The sequence below is a fragment of the Drosophila nasuta genome, chromosome 3 (assembly GCF_023558535.2).
Source record: "Drosophila nasuta strain 15112-1781.00 chromosome 3, ASM2355853v1, whole genome shotgun sequence".
Lineage (NCBI taxonomy): Eukaryota > Metazoa > Arthropoda > Insecta > Diptera > Drosophilidae > Drosophila > Drosophila nasuta.
In genome coordinates, this window is record NC_083457.1 from 23,458,582 (window position 1) to 23,477,904 (window position 19,323).

At 37.9% G+C, this 19,323-nt stretch overlaps 1 protein-coding gene across 2 annotated transcripts in view; it reads right to left on the reverse strand.

The window, feature by feature from the left end:
* Positions 1–19,323, reverse strand: part of LOC132788525 (5-hydroxytryptamine receptor 2A) — a 73,650-nt gene that overhangs the window by 24,995 nt on the left and 29,332 nt on the right. For both annotated transcript variants that reach the window (XM_060795985.1, XM_060795983.1), the window contains exons 4-5: positions 17,670–17,803; positions 9,308–9,417 (exon numbers count right to left, since the gene is read on the reverse strand). In XM_060795985.1, coding sequence (XP_060651968.1) covers positions 9,308–9,417; positions 17,670–17,803 — 244 coding nt within the window. The remainder of the gene's footprint in view (positions 1–9,307; positions 9,418–17,669; positions 17,804–19,323) is intronic.

The window sequence follows — 19,323 nt, forward strand, 5'->3', positions numbered from 1 at the left end:
CTGGCCCTGTAGCATCTCGTTGGCTTCCTTGGCCCACACCAATGAACTGTCCAACTGGAACTTTTGCGCGCTGCCCCGAGGCTCGGCATTAACAGAGAGGCACCCAAAGACAACAACTCTTCGCCCTTTATGTTTGGTTTTGGCAACAATTTTATAAAGTTTTAAAGCCCTAGATTTCTACACGGTAATTTTTACTCTAAATATTAAATTCCTTAATATTGTTTGCATCTCTTTTCAATTTATGATATAGTGTGTTCCACAATGTAATCAAGTTCCTTCCCCCTTCTGGCTACTTTTGTTTCCTGCTGTTTTTGTTTTGGGCCGCTTTTGTTTTTATTCTTTTTCTCGTTATTCATGTTGTTCTTGTTGTTGTCAGCGACCTACAAATTTATATGAGCAGAAATTGCGTTACATATTTTCCACGCATGACTACTAAGCAATGTTAGTTGCCGAGGGAATATTAGCTGACACGGCATTAAATTATAGAGCTGGCGGAAGTCGTGGCTCAAAAGAATACACGCGTTGTAAAAAATGAAAAAAAGGAAAAAAGTCCGAATTTTTGATGTGCTTAAATATTTAGATTATAAGGAAAACGATTTAATTATTTTTTTGAATTTACTGCGTAATTACTAAATTATTTATGCAGTGCAATTGAAATTTCTACAGACATTATGTGAGCACGTAAGTATATGAATTTCTTGAAGTCTTTAATTTTTAAACATTTACTCCTTCAAAATTGCAGTTTAATATAATTAAAGGCAAACCTATTTCTTCATAAGCCATGTAGGTTTAATATTTGGAGCTATTATAGTTATTGATTGTTATTAATAGTATATTAAAGGTGAAATGTTTTTCGCTTTGAAAAGTATTCAACTTTTGAGGGAAGATAATTGTATTTGAATTAAATATTATTTAATTAAAATCAATTTAATAAATAATTAAACTTAATTGTTAATTTGTTATATTCTATTTCTAATGTTGATTCAGAAACTGAAAATACAAAATTTAATGTTTAAATGAAGTTATTTAAAATTTTAATATAATATTAAAGTATTTTCAGACTTTTCCTTATTATTTAATTACAATTTATGTAATTCAGAAACTGTAAATTTATTTAAAAAAATGTTGAAATGCAATCGTTTAAAATTAATAAATAATAAAACATATTTTACTTCATTTAAACTCACACTATTAATTAAAATTGATTGAATTGATTTTTCAACCTATAGAGATTTCTAGGGTAACTTGCTAGTGATCATTGGATGGTGTCAAGTTGCGCTTATTGTTGTTTGTGTGCGTCTCGTGTGGCGGAGTTTTCTACTTGGCGCACAGCTGGCACAGGATGCGTCTTCTGTTGATTACAGGCCCATCGCATCGCATATGTGGCCTGTGCCGTTTGGTGCGTGTGCCGCCTCGTGTCCTGTCTGCGCTGCGCTGCTGTGTGTGTTATGTTAGCTCTGTGTTGTGTCCCATGTCCTGTGGGTGTGGGTTTTCCTACATATATGTATAGTATATGCTCTGAATGCCCTTATGCGTGCCTGCGTCTTTGCAGCCACTGTGAGAGGGCAGCAATTGTAATTTATGGCACAAAAACAAGAAACTTATGTAAATTGCAAGGAGGAGCAGCATCAGCGGCAGCAGTAGAGCAAGAAATAAGCGGGACAACAAAAGCAAAAGCAAAGTAAATGTTGGGCGACCACGCCCAGACGCAGTCAGTAATCTTGCATTGAATGCAGCCGAGTGCGTTGATTGCTGTCTGGCTGCCCTGCTGGGGCATCTCCTGTGCGCCTTGTTGTTGTTGTTGTTATTGTGGTGGCCACCGCCACTGCCGCCTTTATGAATCTTTTAGTGCACATGCAGTTTTCCTTAAAAACAATTTGCATAATTGCACGATGGTTCTTCGCACTGGCGACCGACGCGTTTGGGGAGTCGCAACTTAATTATATTTAATAAGCTTAAATGTTTGCCGGCCTTCATAATTGTCCCAGCCAATTGGCTGGCACTCTTCATAAGTCTTCAATGTACTCGGCATAATTGCAATTTCATAATGTGAACAGCGAGAGAGGACTGGCAAGTGGCAACGGCAAAGGCAACGGCAACAGCAACAGCAACAGCATCATTAGCTCGTCGTGTCCAGTGCCAATGAGCCTTGAAAAAGTCGCACGCTCTCAATGGGGGGAAAATTGCAAAAATGTGAAAATATATTTAGCAACAATGGATTCTTTGGGGTCAGGGAGTTGTTGCCTTGTTGGTTTGTTGGATTGCTGGCTTTCTGCCTTGTTTGCTTGCCTGCCTGTTTTTGGCTATTTGCTTTTTGTGCATGTTTTGCCTTTTGGCGTTCTCACACTGACACATATACACACACACACTTGGCTTTTCTCTATCTCTGTCTGGCTTGCGGTTTGCGCTAGCCGAGTTTCCTTTCCGGTGGCAAAAGTTTTGGTCCAAACCGAAAACCAACCATTAATCACACGGCGTGCGCAAACTCTGCTAAACGCAAAACTAAATACGAGCAAACCTCAACACACCCAAGATGAAATATATATTTATGTAGGTATATAATTCATATGTATCTGAATAGGTACTTCAAGCTTAATGGAACCACAACATTTTCAATGTTTGCGGCAAATTTCCAAAAACGTGGATAAATTGCAATGCTTGAATGTATTCATTTGAGCTTGAAGTGCAGTTTTTGGTCAGCTTTTTCAATTTGACTATAAAATTGTTCATTTGTCTTAGCGCCACGCCCCCAACTTTGAGCTCTCAGCTCTCCACTTCGTAGTCCTTCATTTGATTTATTTGAAATTCAATTTACTTCTCGCACTGATTAATCATTCAGCAGCAGCCGGGCTGGCAGCTGGGAGGTAGCAGGCAGCCCTTGCGCCATTATTTTGATTTATGCGACTTTTACAAATTCGAAATTTAAATTACGCACACACACACACACTGATACAAAAGAGAGAGGGGGTAACCCTTGAGGGGGTGCGGGAAGACATAGACTTTTGGGTTAGCCGCTGTGTGACAGTTATAGAATTGTAATTCATCTTGGCTGCGGTTTGAATGCTTTGCCATTCAAATGAAATGTTTGAAATGTTTCCCACTGTGGCTTTCAAATTTCGGTCTTATAATTGCTTTTCCAGCAGCAGCAGCAGCCAGTTGACATTTTATTTAAAAACTTCTCGGTTAACACCAAAATGTAGGCAACACTTTTCAAGTGCAACTCAGCAAGTGCAAGTGTATGTGTGTGCGATTGTGTGTATGTTGAGTTGACTAACAACTGGTAATTGAGTTGTGTGTGCCAACATACTTTTGATTGTCTCTATATCAAGTATACGATTCAGCCGGCACATAATTAAGTTTATTGCTCAACATACACGCAGCACGAATCTCTGCTCATTCTTCTAAGTGTGTGCGTGTGTTTGTGGCAAATATTGATTGAGGCATTTTGTAATGTTGTCTGGCAAATACATAAATCATTAGAATTATGTCAAGCCGTGCTAATCGAGATTGAATATGCCCCAAGTGTGCACACACTCTCACTCTCTCTCTTTCTCTCATTCTCTCTCTCTATTCCTCTCCCTCTCTCTGGCTCTGACAGAGATTAAAAGCACTTGAAACCATTTTAGTTGCACACACTAAATATTTACCATTTGTTTTATGAACTCGAGTTAAGTTCATTGAGTTTACGCTCGACGAGATAGCTTCGGCCTTTAAATGTAACAAACACCTCATTGCAAATGCTCTAACAACTATTACTGTGTGTGTGAATCGAGTGTGTGTGTGGGTGTGTGTGTGTGTGCGAGGGCATTAGCAGATAACATAAATGTCTTAGTAACATATCCGGTTTTATTGCTTGGCTTCTCTGTTTGCCTATAGTTTAGTGTGCTGCCTGCCTGGCTGCTTGCCTGTTTGCCGGTCGACTGACTGTCTTGCTATTTTGTCTCATTAACCGTTTGAAAGGCGTATTTGTGTGTGAGCTCTGAGTATGTGTGAGTGTGTGTGTGTGTGTGACTGCCTAACACATGAGTTTTGGCATTTCGGTTTGTGAAATCAAATGTGCAAAGCAAATGAAGCGTTATTCGAATAGTGGTTTGTCTCCTCCTGACCTACAGCTTGCTTTTCTCTGACTGACTGACTGACTGACTAGCTGTCTCTGTCTGTGTATGTGGGTCTATTGTGTGTGGGTGTGTGCATGTGTGTATGTGTCAGGCATGAAAACTAATTATACTGTTTAATGCGTTTGTTTAACTAGCAATTTAATTAAGGCTGTGCTTTTGTTTAGGCTATGCTCACTGCCTACCGCACATACGAGCACCCAACCACCCTCACACACACGCACACACACATACATACATACATGGCACACACACGATAATCCCCATGCTACCTCAAAAAAAAAAGGCTCCACAAAACTTTGCACACGGCCTGCAGCTAAATTGCACATGAACGCTGCGGTAAATGGTAAAGCCACAGCTGAGGGCAGACAACAGTAGAAGGCGTGGCATGGAGAGGAAGTCAGCTTAATAGGAATGCGGTAGAGGAGAAGGGGGGAAGCTGATGCTGCTGCTGATGATTCTAAGCGCGCAGTATGCTAAAATGACCAGCGACATCGTGAAAATTATGTAAAATACGAGCACAATGTTCATTTGCACTTACAATGCTGGCCAACAGTGGCAGGCAGCAGTTAGTGCACACACACCTAAAACAACATGCCCAGCATAAAATTAAATTGTCAAACAGTGCATTAGGTCACTATGTGAACAATTTATTTAATAACTTTTAATATTATGAAAATTTTGTTCAACACTTTAATGGAATTTTGTTAATAATCTTTTTGAAAATTGAAAAGTTAATTACAATTTGAAAATAATGAAGTTTTATAATTTTAAAAAGCGTTAAGCCCAACAATTTTGCAATTATAACAACTTTAATATGCAAGGCAAACATAAATTTTGAAAATGCATTCATACGCTTAATTTGTGCTCGTTAAAACTTGACTTAGAAAGTTTATTTTACACCTATAATTTGTTACTTTTTTAGAAAACTGGTAACTCTCTTTAAAAAGTTAATTTAATTGGCATTATTTTTGAACTTGGTATTTATATTTTTAAAAAGAAAAGAAGAAATACTCAAATGAGTTGTTAAATTTACTTTTTTTTAAATGTAGGAATCTATTACATTTTTTGTCAATTAAGTGTGAATACTTTCCTGCTATACGCCTGAATTATTTTGGCATGCAGTGTACCTGCACTAAGTGCAAAAACTCTTGTGTGACAACAGCAATTACAATTACACATGGCACTGTGCGGCATATGGGGACAGTTGCGGTTGTAGTGGCTGTGGTAACTGCTGCAATTGTTGTTGGTGTTGTTGTTCTTGCTGGTTGTTGTTATTGCAGTTGGCGTCGTGCGGTTGTAGTTGTTATTAAGCTAGCAGAGAAGCCAAAACAACGATGACAGCAACTGCGACAACGACAGCGACAACGACGACAACAGCAATGACGACGAATATTAACATGTAATTACGTTTTAAGTGCTAAATGGTAAAAAATTTATGGCAACAGCAAAAAAAAAATCACAGTCAACTTAATTGAAATTTAATTGAATATGTCAGATGCAACAACAACTGGTGCAGCAGCAACAATTGCAACTACTACGAGCAACATGCTGCCAGACAGTTGGTCGTTTAGTATGAAAGGATTCTCCATCGTTTATTTTTTTTGATTGGGTTAAATATAGAGCCAAATGCCATGTGGAGAGTGGGTTGGAAGAGCTACAACAAAACGGGAAAATTTTGCATTTAAATGATTGTTTGACCGGCAGAAGGTCGCTCGGTGTGGTATTTGTCATTTTGCTGGCACTAATAATGACGTCAGCAACATGGCAGAGAGCGTGAAATTTATGCACAGTTCGGTCGGCCATAGCTGCGGGTGTGCTCGAATAAGGGTTGTGTATGTGCATATATTTGTGGCATTGACAACGCCATCGACAGCAGCAGCAGCAGCAACAACTGCGACAACAACAGCAGCCACAGCGACAGCAGCAACAGCAACAACAGCAATGGGCAACGCCAACGGCATAAAGATTAATGACCATGCGCCATTTTTTTCTCCTGCGGCTGCTGTTGTTGTAGCAATTGTAGTTGTTGCTGTTGTTGTTATTGTTGTTGGTTGCTATTGCTGCCGGTATCGTATCATAGGCTTTTATTGTGCTCGGGTTTTTGGGGTTGCCTGCTCTGGACATGGTTTTGTTGTTCTCCATTTGCCGTTTCTGTTTCTGTTGCTCCTGCTCCTACTCCTGCTGCTGCTGCTGCTGTTTCTTGTCTCGCAATTTCGTAAATATTGTTGGCACTTTGTCTTAATTGCTTAAAAATTACTGACATGGAAAATGAACTTGGCAACGTTGTCGCACTAGAATGGGTATTTAGGAGGCGGCGGCGGCAGTGGGGGGCTGAGATGCTTGCAACGGAAAAGTGCTGTTGCTGTCGTCGCCTGTTGGCTGCTCGCTTGTCAACGACTTGGCTTTGGCTCGTAACGACAAATACTTGCAAATATTATTATTGTAGTCGAATTTCAGCAAAACTATTTATCATGCGGGTGGCAGGCAAACAGGCAGGCAGGCAGGCAGGCAACCAAGAAGGCAGTCAGACTCCAGGAGCAAGGACCGTTTGACAAACTTAATTTATTAATGTACTACAGGCTACGACTACGGATCTGGCATTTGCTGCTGCCGTCACAGGCTCTCTTCAACTACGACAACAATGATGCGAATGGGGCTGCAAATGGGCCTCTTGCTTAAAAGCACATTAATTTTCATTCCGTTTGGTGATAAGTAGAAGCAGGCTTTGAATTCTATTTTAAATATCAAGTGACAACTAGCAAATACTCGTTGTCTCTGTGTGTGTATTTGTGCGTGTTGCCCCCTGAGGCAATGTAATTGTTTCAACGAAATTGGACATAGGCTTTAAAGAGAGACCTTTGCCCAAAACAGAGCAATAGACCGGATACACAATGAGGTGCCACTCAGGCGAATCAGGGGCTGTCATGCTGCTGCTCATTTGCATACTTTTGAGTGGGTCGTGTCGTGTCTTAGTCCCCATCATAATACGCCACTCATTTCGACGTCCAGCTGACAGGCAAAGACCCAAGCAATAGTGAAAGTACTGCGTTGGCCATTTCAACTGAATGCTGATTGATATGCAATACAAAATCTAAGCATCACTTGGCTTTGTTTATTGACAGGCAATTTGTGCCCGGCCAACATTTCAATTTGCCCATTGACAGCCAAATCAGCGTTCGCTTTCGCAATGATAAAAGACGAAGGAGATGCTCATCTTTTGGTTTGGCTACCTGCACGATAGCGAGTCACATTTTACTTTAATGCTTTAAGCTTAAAGTGTTGAAACTTAGCATTGAATTTCATTGCGCTAATTTGCATATAATATGCAAGTCCCCTATGCGGCATGTGCAACGCCCGCAGCTAATATTCAAATTTCACAGCCAGATGCATCAAATTAGTGCAAAACTAATAATAATTGCATGGTTTCGTTTTAATGAGCTGCAGCCAGTAGACTCTAAATCCAACAACACGCATACGCCGCGATGCCCGCTGAATCATAATTATAATTATGAATATTTTGAATGTTTATTTGTTTGCATTATGTGTGCATACACAACAAATGTAAAAGAAAAAAATAAATATAATTTTACTTGCATTATTTGTTGTTTGGGGCTTTGCTTTTGCCATTCAGCTGCACTAATTGAAACTGGCCGTGTAATTGGCCCCACATTGACCTGCAGATTAGCCAATTAATGTAGGCCTATTGCCTGCTCTTGCTGTGGCTATGCCTATGACGGTAGCGTCGTTCAATAAAATGAAATTAGCCAGTCAAGTGCAGCGAGCTCTCGACGCTCTACGCTTTGGCAATTTCAAATTACATTGCGCATACGACACGTTGTCCTGGGATTAGCACAGGCTCACGGGCCTTGACTGGGTTGTTTTGTTACTGCCGATGTTTCTGGCAATTTCGGCGGGTGCGCTAAGTGTTCATTAAATACACAAAATGCTTCTCTACTGCTGCTTTTGCGGTTGCCCTGGAGGCTCATTTCGTTCAGTCGTATACGCGACGCGAATCTATTGAAAATCACCCCCACAATATTGCCAGCGCCAATGTGCATCGTGCAACGTGCAACTAAGTGCACAACAAAATGCCATCAACAATTGACTTCTCATGCTGCCGTGCACCGTCGTCACCGTCGTCAAGTGCAGGTTAAATTAACTGACTTTCAAGCATCGCCTCGGGATTCTTTTGCCTAATGAGTATGGGCACTTGTTATTGGCATTAAATTTGCTTTTTCATGGTCTGCAAATGAAATTCATTTCGTTTAACATTCGCTGTTATTGTGTGTTGCTGTTGCGATGCGTAGCAATTGGATTGATTGATTGAAATGTTTGCTGCAAATTGATTGATGATATGCAGCGAGGCATGCTACATACGCCATACGCTTCAATAACTGAGGATTTTATTTTAAATTGATATAGCCATAATGTGTGCATGGCCATGGGGATGGGGATGGGGGCATGAGGCGAGCCAAGTAAACATTGGCCCAAGGATTTGTCAACCCTAAATGGCTAAGCACATTAACGGGACACGTTCGATATACTCGTAAACGGGTCCGACAGTTGGCCGCGAAGTGACAATTTCGAATGGGTTGGCGCTCGTTGCAGGGCAAAAGACAGATAACGGCGTCTGGGTAATGCGGCATATCAGTTTGACAGAGGGATTTGCTGCCGAATTGGCTATCAAAATTTGACATTTTGCTCATGATACTTTCATTTATTATTTCTTTTTTATGCATATGTGGTATAATGTTTACCTATCGAACGCACCATTTACCCTTTTCTATTTTGACTTTGACTCAAATTTCTCTAGAGTATCTTTTTCATTTCTTTTCGTTGGCATTCCTCAAGTGTTTTCTCTCTGCATTTCATTTTGCGATGTGTTTTAATGTGCGCTGCGTTTTGTGCCAAGTGGATTTGTAAAGAGATTTGACATCTTAAAAACTTGATTGATTGATTCGTTTAACTGACACACACACACAAGCAATACCCTTATATATTGTCAGTTTCTCTCACTTTCCACTTTCTCAAAAAAGAAAATTCTATGCTGGCTTGTTTTACACGTCGCTTACAAGTGGATTTTGTAGCTCGTTTATCAAATGTGTTGATTTTAGCTGTCTCTTACCCTTATATTCGTTTTGGTTTTTTTTTTTTTTAACTTGCCACTCCCACAAAATGTAATTACTTACCGATCGACAGCGATGGCAACCAGATGCAATATGGATGCAGTGCAGCAGAGCACATCACAAGAGGTCCAAATGTCGCACAGCTCCGGTCCAAGTATCCAACCCTGGCTGATCTGTGTGTGCGTTAAATAGATAAGAATGAGAGCATTAAGTGTCGTTCGCAGTCTCAGAGTGCCAGTGAAATAAACGATAAAAGTTTATGGCATATTAAAATTGATTCCTCACAAGGGAAGCATTCAAGCCTCGCTCGGTCTCATAATGTCATCTAATAACTGTGCAAACAAGAAGTGCACCGACTCCAAATGAATCGGCATGCACTCGTCAGGAGAACAGTTTGTGAATTGCAGTCATGAAGTGTGCCAGCCTCTTGCTCTATCTTTGGTTATTTGGCCATGTTGTTAGTAAACTTCAACCCATCGTAGAAAGTGATAACGAAACCAAGTATATTTTGTGGGTTTTAACTTCAATTAAAAACCACGTGACGTTTAATAATGTAGCTATTTTATTTGGTGACGAACAAAGGAGCACAGGATCAGACATCAATAGCATTATGCATGAACAAATAATGCACGAGCTTAATTCCACTTTAGTTGTTGCTGACAATGAAATTGGATGGATAAATATATTCGTAAATAAGATGATGGTTATTTTGGTAGTCTTTAATGACTTACAAGATCCCAGTCTAAGCGAATTGTCAAATATTCCTAGCTCAGTGAATGAAAAACGCATTATATTCATTTATCATCCAAGAAACGAAGTTCCACTAAACGAATTAGAAATTTTCGAGTTTTTTTCTTGGTGTTTTAAAAATTATATTTTAAGTGTTGCATTAATTCAAAAGCAATTAAATGCCTATGAGTGTTGGAGTTATTATTATACAACAAAATTGGTAGTTACTCGAATGACTGAAAAATTGTTTAACACTAAAACTAATTGGAATGAATTCATAAAGTCCTTCAATTATCGATGGCTAGTTACCGTATATGATAATATGCCTGAAGCATATCTGGTAAAATATTATAAACACTGCTACAAGTTTATTATTTAGTAACAACAAGTTTTTTTCAGTATAATTCAACTGACCAAAAAGACATCACCAATGACAATGTGAGTTTGGGAGGCTTCACTGGATATTTTATAGCAACTTTTCTGCGACACTTGAATGGAACAATGGATATATTATCATTTGCCAATCACAGTGATCTAGTTACCAATGCAAAACGATTAGCTGGCGATAGATATATTGATGCTGGTGCGAATCTTATACATCTTCGAAACATAACAACGTTTAGGTCCATTATCGGAGGGACAAGATACTGCATTGTCGTGCCCGCAGCAAGCAGACTACCATTAGAAGAGTATACAAAGCATTGGGTCACAGTGTCGGTCCATTTCTTATTTTATTTTACTTTGTTTGCAATTATTGTAATTAAGCGATTAATTCATCCCCAAATGCCATTTCTGGAGGTGTGTTTTGCAGCTGTACGAATTACTTGTATGCAACTAATAAGTTCTAGACAATTTTGTAATTTGCGGTTATCAGATAAGTTTCTGCATCTCTTTATAGGCATTTATTATATGTTAATTGTTGGCATCATGTGTGGTGCATTAATGAAATCATTTACTATTGGCTATTATCAATCAGAGATTGAAGATGAACAAACACTTGTGCAAAGTGGACTTCGCATTATGATTTTCGAAGATGAACATATTCGCATGTTTGAAGAAGATGAATTACCACGCAATCTTTCAGATCGCCTACTTTTTTGTGGATAAAAAAGTATATGATAAACACATCTTTGCTTTAGATAGAAGCTTTGCATACATCGCTAGCTTAGAGAATATTAAGCAACTGAATTATATTCAAGAGCAGCTAAGTCGACCCAAACTTCGAATTGCATCTCCGAAGCTATGCACCGTGTATCAATATCTGAAGCTACCGATGCGTCCCAATATGCCTGCAACTCATATTCTCGACAGCTTTGTACCTAGAGCTTATGAGACTGGATTGTTTAATAAATGGATGAAAATGACACATTTACATGCACGGAAGATAGGATTGGTTACTCAAGCATCATATGAACCATCCGAAGTGTTGCCTTTACAGTTTAGTTTTTTTTTCAAAAGACGCTTGTCAGATTCGCTGTAGGAATGAGTATTAGTTTTATTGTCTTTTTACTCGAATGTATACTTTCAGTTTGGAAAAGAAGAAGAGCTGAAAGAAGGATTTACGAAAATCAAAACAGCATTGTTTAATTACATTATAATACTCAATTCATTTTGTCATCATTATCAAGAATTTTACGACACTTTATTGCACCAAAATATTAATAAACATTTTGTACACTCAATGAGCAACAAACAATAATTATGTAATTAGTTTTGCGATGGTTTTCGCAGATGGGTATTGGAATTTTGTTATTTCAGATGTAAATTGTTGTAATTAGTAATCCAGATGATTGCATACACTTTTAAGCATAAAAAAGTTATCTTTTTAAATGATACTTACTTACTATCCATAGGGTAGAAATGTATTATAATATATTATAATATGTATACTTTCTATCAGCGAGCCGAAACAATATAGCCATGCCTGACACATTGTATAGGCTACGTTGTATATTAGTATTTATGTGGTATTGTTTTGGAATATATTTAGAATCTTGTTTTATTGCAATTCGAGCATTCTTATCTGATTAATTTAAACTTTTGTTTTTTAATAATTTCGATTCATTTTATGTGTTTCTATAAGAATTATTAGACTATAAAGTGTTCTGCAAGTCTCTTGAGAATTTGCTAGTTCTGGCAGAGCGCATTAAGAAATTATTAAGACTGATTTTCTGACGGACAGACAAATGAACAATCCAAGTTTATAGCTGTAATGGCATCTAATAACTAGGCAAACATGGATTGCATCGACATTGACGAAAAACCATTCGGCCTCCACTCGTCAGGAGAACAGTTTGTAAATTGAAGTCATGAAGTGTGGTAATCTTTTTTTTGTATCTTTGGTTATTGGCCAACGTTGCCAGTAAACTTCAACCTATAGTGGAGAGTGATAAAGAAACCAAGTATATTTTGTGGATTTTAGCTGCAACTAATAGGATTGCGTCGTTTAACAATGTAAACATTTTATTTGGAGATCAGCAATGGAGCAATAACCTTATTTATAAACGAATAATGAACAATTTTAATTCAACTCTAGTTGTTACTAATACTAAATACGAACCAATCAAAATATACATCAATAAACTGAAAGTGTTTTTGGTATACTTTAATAATTTAAACGATCCAAATTTAGGAGAATTTCCGAAAATGCTGGATGCAGCACATAAAAATACAATCATATTCATATATCAACCGAAAAAGGATATTTCACTAAACAAGTCAGAAATATTTGAGTTTTTTTCTTGGTGTTTTAACAACAAGATTTTTACTGTTGGATTAATTCAAAAGCAATTAAATGACTATGAGTGCTGGACTTATAGGTGCACAACAAAATTGAAAATTATTCGAATGACAGAAAGATTGTTTAACACTAAAATTAATTGGAATGAATTCATAAAGTCACTCAATTATCGATGGCTAGTTACAGTATATGATAATATGCCTGAAGCATATTTGGTAAGATGTCTTAATTGAAAAATATTTTATTCTCACTAATACTGTTGTATATTTTACAGTATAATTCAACTGATCAGAAAGACATCACCAATGGCAATGTGAGCTTGGGAGGCTTTAATGGATATCTCATAGTAACTTTTCTTCGACAATTCAATGGAACAATGGATATATTATCATTTGCGAATCACAGTGATCTGATGATGAATGCAAAGCGCTTAGCTGGCGGTAGATACATTGACGCTGGTGCAAATTTCGTAACTAATCAAAGTATGACAGAGTACAGCCCCATCCTTGGAGTCGCAAGATACTGCATTGTCGTGCCTTCAGCAGAAAGGCTACCTTTGGAAGATTACCCGAAGCATTTAGTGAATATATCATTGCTTTTATTTCTTTGCTTCGTCGTCCTTGTAAATGTTATGCTTAAGAGATTTGCTTATCCCAGAATGTCATTCACGGCGATACTTTATGCCAGTTTGAAAGTTTCAATGATGCAAGGAATTAGTTGTAGAGAATTTCGAAACTTGCGGTCATCTGACAAATTATTACAGATCTTTATACATTTTTATAACCTGTTAATGACTAGCATAGTCTTCAGTAAATTTATTAGATCATTTACTCATGGAATTTATCAACCAGAGATTGACGATATGCAAACATTTGTGCAAAGTGGACTTCGCATTATGATTTCTGATGATGAACATATTCGTATCTTTAATGATGTCGAATTACCACGCAATCTTTCAGATCGCCTTCTTTTTGTGGACAAAAAAGTACATATGCAACACTTCCTTGCCTTAAATAGAAGCTTTGCATACGTCGTTAACTCAGGGCATAATATGGAATTGAACTACATACAAGAGCGGCTAAGTCGACCAAAACTTCGAATTGCATCCTCGCAACTATGCTCGGCCTATCGAAATCTCAGACTGCCGATTCGTTACGATATGTCCAGCACATATTTTATGGACAGCTTTATAAGAAGAGTTCAAGAAGCTGACTTGTTTGATAAATGGATGAAAATGACACTTTTACATGCACGGAAGATAGGATTAGTTACTCAAGCCCCTTATGAACCATCCGAAATATTGCCTTTACCATTAAGTTTATTTAAAAACTTATTCGTCCAATTTTTCATGGGCATAACACTTAGCTTTATTGTCTTTGTAATTGAATGTGTTCTTGCATTTTGGAAAAAGAGACGAGCTGCAAGAAAATATGGTGAAAATCAAAACGACATCGCTTAAATTAACTTTAATCCCAGTTATACCTAATCAAAATTTGTAATCATTATCAAGAATTTTACGACACTTTATTCACATAAATAAAACTAAATGTATTGCACACTTCATAAGCACTTCTAAAAAATTTAAATTGTTATTAATTTGGGCGGTTATTAAATCGAGTTATTTTTTAAATATTGTCTCAAAATATTGGGTTGCCCAAGAAGTAATTGCGGATTTTTTAAAAGAAAGTAAATGCATTTTTAATCAAACTTAGAATGAACTTTAATCAAATACATAATTTCCATTTTGTTCGATAACCTTTTGCCATCTTCCCGGCAAATTTTGTATTCCACGCTCATAGAACTTCTGGCCTTTATATGCAAAAAACTGAACCAAGTGCGATTTTATAGCCTCATCATTGCCGAAAGTTTTACCATTGAAGGAGTTCTGCAAAAATCGAAATAAATGGTAGTCTGATGGTGCGAGGTCAGGGCTATATGGTGGATGCATCAAAACTTCCCAGCCAAGCTGTCCCAGTTTTTGCCGGGTCATCAAAGATGTGTGTGGTCTGGCGTTGTCATGATGGAAAATGAAACCTTTACGATTGATCAATTCTGGCCGCTTCTCGTTGATGGCTGCATTGAATTTGTCCAGTTGTTGACAGTAAACATCCGAATTAATCGTTTGGTTCCTTGGAAGCAGCTCAAAATATACCACACCCTTCCAATCCCATGGCTCATCTTTAAGTGAAAAATCTCCAGAACGGAATTTGCGAAACCAATTTTGACACTGTCTTTCTTTTAAGGCTTTATCACCATACACATCACGTAACTTTTTAGCAACTCTCTCTGCGCTTTTTCTTTTACGGAAATAATAAAGTAAAATATGACGAAAATGCTCTTTTGTGGACTCCATATTAAAAAGGGCGCCAATCAAACAAATGTAAACAAAATTACGCGCACTTTTTTCTAAAGCAAGCTAATAGTGACAGCTAATAACTGACAAAAGAAAGAATGCAATTACAGAGTCACAAGCAGTTAAAAAAATTATAAACGCCGACTATATGAAAAATCCGCAATTACTTCTTGGGCAACCCAATAGTATGTTTCTGCTTGATATAAGTTGATATGCGAACTCTTTGAGAATGACAAAATCAATTTTTTAAATATTCATTTCAATGAAAATTTATAAACTTGATATATTTATATACGAAACAAACATATTAAAACTCGTTAATATATATAAAAATATATATACTTTTATATTAGAAATTGAAGTTCGAATTATTAGAGCAAAGTTTCCCTTGTGATTCCTTTGAGAATTACTACTTTGCAATAGAACAGAAAAATAACCAATTTAAGTTTATAGCTGCATTTTCATTTAATAACTGTGCAAACATGGAATGCGTAGACTCCGACTCGGCTTTTACTTGCCACGAGAACAGTTTGTGAGTTGCAAGCATGAGGTGTGCCAGCCTTTTATTGTATCTGTGGCTATTTGGCCACGTTGCCAGTAAATTAAAGCCCATAGTAGAAAGTGATAATCAATCTGAACATATTTTTCGATTATTAACATACATGCGAAAACATATAGTCTTAAAGAATGTTGTCATCCTTCTTGAGAATCAGCAACTGGGTAACGAACTAATCAATGTGAACTCTCTGCAGAAGCGTGTTATGAATACCATGGAATATCCTGCATCTATCGTTGATATTAGGACTAGTTCCTTGAAGATCAATTTGAATGTACTCACGCTGCTAATGATTCCTTTTAGTGGCATAAATGATCTTATCCTTAACAGTTTTGTTACTAAACTGCAACCTAAATATTATGTTGCCATCATTTTTATATACCACTCAACTAAGGAAAATTCCTTAACGGAATTGCAAATTATCCAGATGTTTTCATGGTGTTATGAAAGACATTATCTTTGGGCCATACTAGTTCAGAAGAAGCAAAACGGAGCAGAAGCTTGGACATATCGTTATATATCGGAAATAAAAGTGGTTCAACTAACGGATGCCTATATGAATACTTCGGATCCATCTAGGATTGCTTATGCTCATTCCTTCCACCATCGATGGTTGGTATCAGCTTATAATAACATTCCTTATGTATATTTGGTAAGAGATGAGCATCGAATTGAAAAACAAATCAATTATGTTAATTTTACACACATCATTCACAGTATAATTCAACGGATCAATCAGATTTAACCGGAGGCAATTTGAACATTGGAGGAGTAATGGGTTGTTTTTTGTCAACTTTTCTGCGTTTTTCGAATGCAAAGATGGAAATTTTAGCATTTAAGAATCAAAGTGATCTCGCTTTGAATTCTAAGCGTCGAGCTGGTAATCGCTTGATTGATATTGGAGCGAATCTTTCATGGAATCAAAGTCTGGGAATACACAGCCTAACCGTGGAGTGGACTAAAGTTTGCATTATAGTACCGACAGCAGATCGAGTACCATTACATTTTTATTTATGACATACCATCAAAGCATCTTTGCGTGTATTTATGTGGTTTATTTTCTTTGCACATATTGTAATAATACGTCTGACTTATCCACGAATGTCATATATGGCGATATGCCATGCAAGTCTAAGGATTATTTGTATGCAAGGCTTAGATATAAGAGAATTTCGTCGCCTGCGATTACCTGTCAAGTTACTGCAGCTCTTCACACATATTTATAATCTATTGATAGCCAGCATCGTGTGCAGCGGCTTTATTACCGCATTTACCACAGGTTACTATCAATCAGAGATTGAAGATGAACAAGGACTCCGTGAAAGTAATCTGCGCATTATGATATTTGATCCTCTGCTCATTCAATTGTTTGAAAGTGATCAACTACCAAAAGGACTTTCCGATCGATTGCTTTTGGTTGATCAGAACACACAAGAAAAGCATTTCTTTGGTTTAAATAGAAGCTATGCCTATGTAGTTGCCCTAACTAAAATGTTGCAACTTGAGGACATGCAACAGAAATTTATGCGTCCCAAACTTCGAGTTGCATCCTTAAAGTTATGTTCAACTGATCTACAGCTGAAAATGTCGTTTCGACCAGAACTGCCATCGGCTATGCTACTGACTCGTTTTGTACATGTGACTCGTGAAGCGGGCTTGTATCAAAAGTGGTTGGAAATATTGTTTCGACAGGCACGGAAGTCAAGTTTGGTTACCCTGCCATCATACGAACCGTCCAAAGAGTTTCCCTTGCCGATGGATTTTTTGAATTTTTTTAGAATCCTAATCAGTAATCTTATTTCCTATCACACTTTTCATGTAAGTGAAACACTATTTTGTCATTATGTGAGAGAAACAATCGATCAGAAAGCAGAAGCTATGGAAAATTCGCTTAGCTATATGAGAATAAACTAACCAATAACGCATATATAAATAAATAAATTTGTAAATTTAATTGTGACCTTACCTAACTCAGTTTGATTGAAACATTATTTTCGATATCGATTCTTACATTCCTAAGTTGTATGGTGTTTTTTTCCAAACTTACCTCATAGACAGCACCCAGTGGCATCACCAAACAAGCAACAAATAGATCAGCCACTGCCAGCGAGGCAACCAGATAGTTGGCCACATTCTGTAGATTTCGCTCCAGTATAATAGCCGCTATCACAAAGACATTGCCTGCAATGGGAGAAGGAAAAATCAAAAGGAGGTTGAAAAATTTGTGTGAAAAGAAGAAGTGGCAATGACAGCTAAGGCGAATTGTTGCCACTGCAGCTGGGCCTAATTGCGAAAATTGACTTGAGCGAAAAGTTTGCGATTCAATTAAGTACGTTTGCAAGTCGAATCCGAGCGCAGCTGCCAAGTGAAAGCAATGCGAATGAGAAAACGAACGCGAATGAAATGAAACGAAACGAAAAACGAAAATGAAAATGAAAACGAGACGCAACCGCAGTGGGCGGAATAAAGTTTGTAAATTGCCAAAGTTGGATGTGTATGTGTGTGTGAGGGGTTAAATAAAATGGGAATCTTATTAAACTTGCCGCTAGTCGGTTTGTGCGCCGCATGTTGCATTGTAACATTTTGCAGTTGCCTAGCGAAACCGAATATCACTGCAGTTTTGCCTTCCCCCTCACTCCTGCCTGCTTGCCTGCCACATTGTGTTGCACTTGAATTGCCCCGGACAAAGTTCACAAAAGCTAAAATAAACGACATCAGCTAATCGCGCTGTCGTAAACTTTGCTAAGCCCGTCGTCGACGTCTGTGTCTGCCTTGAAGGAGGTGGCACACAGCACTCGTTGTTAGGGGTTGGAGATGAGGCGCCAAATTGACAGCGGCCTGTGCAGAGATGCACTCAGTGGCGCCACCTTTGATGTCTGCTAGTTGCCTGGCAGTGTCTGCCAGTGTCACAACTACTTGTGGCGCACTTGAAGGTGCAAAAAAGAAATGGCTGCTAGAATACCTGTAAAAGTTGAGCCCAAGTGCAAGACATGCAATTTGCGGCATTGAATTTGCCGTCTGCAGCAGCAACGGCACTCACAACGACAACGACAGCGACGGCGAGGGACACTGCCCTGCAGCCCCCCGCACACACACACATATACAAGCTGTCGACAAAGGAATACACATGCAATTAGACACTTCAGTGTCAAAGTGAAGGCAAACTGACAGGCTGCCTGTCCCTCAACTGTTTGCATTTCAGCTCAACTCATCTCTTGTTCTCTATGCTTCTGCTATCTCTCTCTTTGTCTCTCTCTCGCTCTCTGTACAGTTTTTGCCCTGGCTTCTCAAATGAAGATTTCGCACAAAGTTGTCATGGAAATCCCCAGGAAATAGAACAACAAAAGGTGATTGTTTAAGATGATATAAGAAAGGGCAAGCAAAAAAAAAAAAAGAAGTACACTATTCAGTGCAGCTGCATATAAATTGCACTTACGGAATAATTGAATCGTTAAATACTGATTGAATAATAAATGAACAAATAATAACAATAAGTGGCTTAATGCAATCTAAAATGGGGCATTGTGCGCTGATAACATAAATTATAAACTACATTACGCATTTACATATTAATTGAAAATTATTCTGATTACAAATTTTAGCAAAGTGAGCAAATAAATAGCATACAGATTTCGTTCATTGCTAATGTGTTCGCTCGTTCGTTATAAAGAATTTGCTAAACATTTCTCAAATGCTAACGA